Source organism: Nicotiana tabacum, chromosome 6 (assembly GCF_000715075.1).
Source record: "Nicotiana tabacum cultivar K326 chromosome 6, ASM71507v2, whole genome shotgun sequence".
NCBI classification, from domain to species: Eukaryota; Viridiplantae; Streptophyta; class Magnoliopsida; order Solanales; family Solanaceae; genus Nicotiana; species Nicotiana tabacum.
The window spans coordinates 139,509,931-139,516,140 of record NC_134085.1 but is presented as its reverse complement, the minus strand read 5'-3'; the positions used below and the strand labels follow the sequence as shown (position 1 = coordinate 139,516,140).

The window sequence follows — 6,210 nt, the reverse complement described above, 5'->3', positions numbered from 1 at the left end:
ATTAAATAGTAATTTTGAGAATCTATTGGAGTTGGATATTAAATCTTAGCCTATTATTTTTGGATTAATTGGTTGTAAATTAAAATATGGGCTATAAAATTAAAAAATAGGTAGTCCAATTGTTCTTATGTAAAATTTTCCCTAAATAATACATAGTAGCTTATATAAAACTATTCTCAAAAGAGTTTATCTTTGTGAAAACTTCCCAAAGGAAATACACAAGTAAACACGCAGAGAAAGTAGTTTTTTTACGTTGTGTTTACGGTTCAAAACATGGCCCGCCAACGAAATGAGCCAAGGCCCATCATTATCCGAAAGGTGAGCCCAATCCAGCTACTTCGCATCATTGCCAAACAGGCCCAATATCAGTCAATCAGCTGAAGGTTGAGCTCAAAGAGCGAGCGACGAGCGAGTCAGAAAGCGAGAGAGAAGATGTTTCTCCGAAGAGTAGCGAGGCCGTTGATGATGATGGCGAAAGTGAAGGAGACAACAGGGATCGTAGGTCTCGATGTGGTCCCAAATGCGAGGGAAGTTCTGATTAATCTTTACAGGAAAACCCTAGAAGAGATCAAGGCTGTCCCGGAGGACGAGGGATACCGGAAAGCCGTCGAAAGCTTCACGCGCCACCGCCTCAGTGTCTGCCAGGAGGAAGAAGATTCGGAAATGATCGAGAAGCGGCTTGGTTGTGGCCAGGTTGAAGAGTTAATTGAGGAAGCCCAAGATGAGCTTAAGCTCATCGGTCACATGAACGGTCCGTACAATTACAAACTTCTTTCTCCCATTTTTACTTCATATATATATATGTGTGTGTGTATTTTTTGTGTGTGCATTCGTTTCTATGCAATTATTAAACAGGGGGAATGTTTTTTTTCTTTTTCTTTTTTATGTTTCTCTTTGATTTTAATACGGAATGGTTGATGAAAATGTAGATCTATATTTTGATTTACCTGTTTGGTACTATAATTATGGGGATTAAGAAATGTGGGATAGTGAGAAGAAACTACTGTTATGGTAATCTGCCAATTTCTAATAAGTTTCAACCTGGATTTGACTGGCGTTGAGTGATTATGGATAAAAAGTGCGCAACTTTCTCTAAGATTAACAATGCTAGAATAAATCATATCCAGTTGTGGAATAACAGGAGGTGAAATTTTGCTTAGCTTGATTAGAAATTTTACTTTGTCAAGAAAAAATGGTCTTTCTTTCCACCACCGAACACCAAAAAGTTATGAATGATTTCGTGAAGTTGGACTATAAAGATGGCTACTTTTATTATAATTCACTCTGTTAAGGAGAAACTTTATTTTATTTAAGTCTGAGGTAGTGAAGGAAAACGAAGAGGGTTCGTTTCTCCTACTTATGTTATGTTTGTTACCTGAGGATCACATTTAGGAATATGAAGGGTCTCTCTCCTCATTCATGAGCTTTGTATTGCAATTTATTTTATGCACGGAATGCCATAAAGTCATTTCGTAGACTTGAATGCCTAAGAAGGTTATGAATGTCAGAATAAGACGATTAAAAGAGAAAGAATGTCTGGTTGTTCTTTTTTCTCCCATCTTTTTTATAGGTGAATTACATTAAAATCTTCCTGCGTGATTTCACAGAAATGTCTACAAAAGCCTGATATCAGGCTGATAGATATTCAAGGATTTGCATTAGAAGCACCCAAGGACGTGATGGATAAAATGTCTTGCAACCTAGCATACAAATGTTAGTTCTTTTTGGGCCACTGAGTATTTGAACATGCATTGTGCAGCTTTCAGGCTCCTATTTTCTCTATATGGTTATTTTTAGCACCACATATTCATGATCTTTAAGTAGTGAATCTTTACTAGTTTTGTTTGCCCAACAGTGCGTACTTAGTGAATTTTCTTCCAAAATTTGCATTTTCTCACATTTGCTCAAGCAATTTACACTCAAGTTCCTTCTTACAGTAAGGTTTTAGGTATCGGTTGTGTGATAGATCTGAATAATATCATAGAAACCTTATAACTATCATGTTTTCATGCCTCAGATGCCTGACCACTTCCTCTCCTAGTATGAATTGGTGGAACCCTCATTCTTTAGGTTGATAGATCATAGATCTATTACATAGAAACACATATTGCTACAGAATATATAAATCTTTCTGAAATTGCTGCACCTCATTCTTTTATGTTGCATGATGCTAACTTTGAGATTTATTTTACATGTGATCATAATCATCCAAGTCTGTGCCCCTATTATCTCTACAACTAATGAAGCCTCAATCATCTAGGGTAGCTACACTGGTCGCTCTCCATGGTGCTAGCCTATATTTTGTGTTTTGTTCTATTGGTTTTTGAGAAGTAAATGTGAACAAATATTTTTCCACACCCCAATTATTAGCCTAAGCATCTTTGCTCTAAATAAGTAAACTACATCGTCTACTCACTCTACTCCATTCCATTCTTCGACTTTGTAGCCATTCTCTCCTACTTATATCATTTTTATTGTCTGAAAAGACATTGTAAAGTATAAAGCTCTATTTACTTTACTGATCCAAAAAAACATTGTCTGAAAAGCATCTTTAAAATATTACTCACTTTCAGCTTTATAAAATGTTAAAATAATAAAATATTTTCCGGAAAAAAAAAACTGTTCTAATTTATGATAGCCTCACAACAGTTTGCAACAAAATAGAATTGGGATATGCCATTGCAACTGTTGAAGTCCTTGTTTAGTTGGTCAGTCTATGGGGCAGTCAGGAAAAAGCTTCTAGGCTGATCATCAGGATCAGTTTCAAATCAAAGTTGTTTATACTTCGATTGGAGGGTCTAAACTTGATAATCCAAGTGACTTCTCAAAAAAAACTTGTTAACCTATGTGGTAAAAAAATTGCTATTTGCACTATGTAACTTTTGGTCAACTCTGTACGAGATCAGTACCACTTTGCTGCTGATATGAATACAGCAATTTGCATCAAAGGGATGAATATCTGGACTTTACTTATATTAAGCTTATGAGGCTTCTTCTTTGTTGTTGTGTGCTCATTTCTGTGTGTTCATTTGTCTATCACCTGTGGGGAATATGAACTTCACTTTCTGTGTTATGTATTTGCTGATTTTATTTGACAAGCTAGTGGGAAAATCTTTCATTGGAGGTCCTTACGTCTGGCTTCAAATATATAGAGCTACTTGCATCCTGTCAAATAAGTGACTTTCTTTTATTATTTTATTCATCTTCTTTTAGACTGTTAAGAAATTGAACCTTGGGCTAACTCATCACAATACTTAGCTCATGAAGTGAGTATTTTTCAAGAATATCCCTCCTCTGTTGTGGGACAACCTATTCCCTCAACCGGTGTGGGACACTTAACATCCCTTCTCCGCATGCCCAGGACTGAACCTTGTTGAAAATATACTCTATTCTGGAACGTTGAAGTAATCTAGTAAGAATATCTACTTACTAATCATCTGTGTTGATAAAAAAAATAAAAAATAAAAAAAGAATCATCTGTGTTGATAAAACTTGTAATAATGCATCTAGATTCCATCTTTTATTGAATAAAGTGACAATTTGTATGTGGTTCGTTCTTTCATAAAATACAGGATTTAAAGCAACTTTTAGCTGCTTCCGCTGAGAAATGCTGATAAAAACAAATAGCATTTAGAAAATAAAAATGAATTGTCATTTTATGGACGTGATGGTGAATTGTAAACCGTAATGTCCATCATGTTGCAACCGATTTATTGAAACTTTTGTCCTATTTTGTGTACTTATTGTATTATGTATATCTGATATTTTATTTTCTCTTTCACTTTTTCTTTTATAGGCATTCATGTCCATCAGAATGCTTAAAAAGGTCTACCATTTTATATGGTATTAGAATATTATTCATTACTTACGCGATTGCTTTCATTATTCTGTGTTGAAGTGGTGTCTTGTATGCTAAGCTTGATCTTTCCCTCTTCCCCAACCCTCCCCTGCTGCCTAATGGGTAAAGAGCCTAATTTTGTGCATAGAGTATTATATAAAAACCAAAAGTATGTTTGATTATAAAAACATCTTAATGGTCTTTCTTCATGATCCATTAAGGGAGACTTCAAAGGCAGATTTCTTTTAGAGAAGAGGTCGATTTGAGATTCTGAATGGGAAATTTAACCTATGAATCAACTCCTTTTGGGGTGAAGTTATGATATGTTGTTATATGTGCTTAAGAGTATTTTCAGTTTTATTTTCCATTTAACCTAAAGCCATGATCAATGGTTTTTCTTTTACAGAGTGGAAACCTTGGGGTGTTCCCGATGATTATGAGTGTGAAGTTATTGAAAATGATGCTCCAGTGCCCAAGCACATTCCCCTTCACCGTCCTGGTCCCCTTCCTGAGGAGTTTTATAAGACACTGGAGGCTGTTACTTCTGGCACATTGGAGACTTCAAAGAAAGATGAGCCTGCAATTGCATCAGGTGAATCCCAACCGAAGTAGCATCTCAATGGTGACTCTTTGTACTGATCAACCCATTTCAAGATCAAAAACTGAATGTGCTCACTGTCTCATCCTTGTGTTCTTTTTGTGTTGTTGAGAAAGCTCTCATCCTCGTTCTCCTGTTTGTGCTATTCTTATATAATCCTTTAATTAGATTAGCCGGAGTTTGTGGACACAAAAGCTTGAACGGTTAGTTAATAAAAACAAACCGACTCTGGTTGCAATGGTGTATTTATTTCTGTTGTTGAAGCTACATAACAATTTTCCAGTCATCGAAAAGCATCACATTGTTAAATAAGGAGCCTAATTTCATCTGTGATTGAGATAAGGTGTTTAGTTTTGTCCATATTGGAGCAACCCTCTGTACTTCTATAGCAATCGTAAAGTCAGATGCCGTGTCTGAGCCAAGAAGAATTATTTGTTGAAAAGTGGTTTTTCCTTTGTGTAGACCCCGTGGTCTGTGCCCCGTACATTTTTTATTTTGAACTTGTCCTCAGGAATACTAGCCTCATTTGGATGTTCACTTGGTTGACACTCAATCAGGACATCACTCTTCTGTGCCCAAAAAGACAAAATTCTGAGAACTCTTGAAATGGGGATTTTTTTTTTTTTTTGGAAAATTACTGTTGAAAAAGATCCCTATGCGAAATATTCAAGTCACTGATGTTGTCGGTTTAGGAACTTTCCAATAATATGTTTTCGATTTTCTGTTATCAGATAATTCTGTTTTACTTCGTTTTTCATTTTCTTTTCTTTCTTCACGATATGATAATGGAGTTGAATTCCAATAATGCTAATTGAAATGGGAAATTTGTTGGGAGAAATTCAAAAATAGCGAGATTTACAGCTAGTCGTTCAAAAATAGCCCAGTTTCAAAAGTAATCGAAATTTAGTCACTTTTCATGTAAAGATAAATTTGAGCGAAAACACCGTTCAAAACCCGGAAAATACGCCAGTATATTATACTGGAGTTCCAGCATAATATGATGGAGTTCCAGCATAAGTACACTAGAACTCCAGCATAATATACTGGAGTCCAGCAAGTATAATTGTCCAGTATAATATACTGGAGTTTGGAGCACCGGTGCTCCAGTCTCCAGTATATTATACTGGAGTCAGCAAAGTATACCGGTCCAGCATATATACACAGGTGCACCGAACTCCAGTATATTATGCTGGACCAATCTCTGTTGCAGTAAAATAGTGGCTATTTTTCATTGACTTCGTAAATGTTGGCTATTTTTGAATGATCAATCCGAAAACTGGTTATACCATGCTATTTTTACAAATTTGTGTGGTGTTCTGAGTTGTGCATAAGCTTTTATTCTGGACAAGAATTGGACAATCAAGTCCGTGTGCTTTTAAATTTTCGATAACCAATGATCTCCACTCTCCAGTATATATTTACTTCATTTACCCTCGAATTTTGTGTACAAAATCATGTTCATTCTGTTCTATTAGTGCTTTGAATTTAGTTTTACCCGTAAGATTCAGCTTTTCCAAGTAGCTTGTGCTTGAGAAACTTTCAGAAATCACTATGTTTTGGAGGTTATTAGCTAGTTATAGCTATTATTTATTATATTACTTCATATAATTATGTTTTCAAAATTTTTAGAGTGTACTCGATATATTTAAGCTATTGTATTCATGAATACAGTAGCATTTCTAGGCGTGAAACAGGGGATTACAGCTATACAGATTTTTGTATTCGACTGTATTCATGGCGTGAAACATGGGATTACAGCTGAACAGATTATTGT

The 6,210-nt window shown here is 35.5% G+C and overlaps 1 protein-coding gene across 1 annotated transcript; it reads left to right on the top strand.

The window, feature by feature from the left end:
* Window positions 1-371: 371 nt before the first annotated feature.
* On the top strand, window positions 372-4,674 carry LOC107819871 (putative NADH dehydrogenase [ubiquinone] 1 alpha subcomplex subunit 5, mitochondrial). Its single transcript, XM_016646045.2, has 2 exons — window positions 372-751; window positions 4,245-4,674. The coding sequence occupies exons 1-2, from the start codon at window positions 433-435 to the stop codon at window positions 4,448-4,450; spliced, it is 525 nt and encodes a 174-aa protein (XP_016501531.1). The 5' UTR covers window positions 372-432; the 3' UTR covers window positions 4,451-4,674.
* Window positions 4,675-6,210: the final 1,536 nt, after the last annotated feature.

What these genes read in the sequence shown, in the direction of transcription:
- LOC107819871 (XM_016646045.2), top strand. Translation starts at nt 433, where the DNA reads ATGTTTCTCCGAAGAGTAGCGAGGCCGTTGATGATGATGGCGAAAGTG. An exon ending in GCTCATCGGTCACATGAACG is followed by an intron (nt 752 to 4,244) that starts GTCCGTACAATT and finishes TTTCTTTTACAG; the next exon opens with AGTGGAAACCTTGGGGTGTT.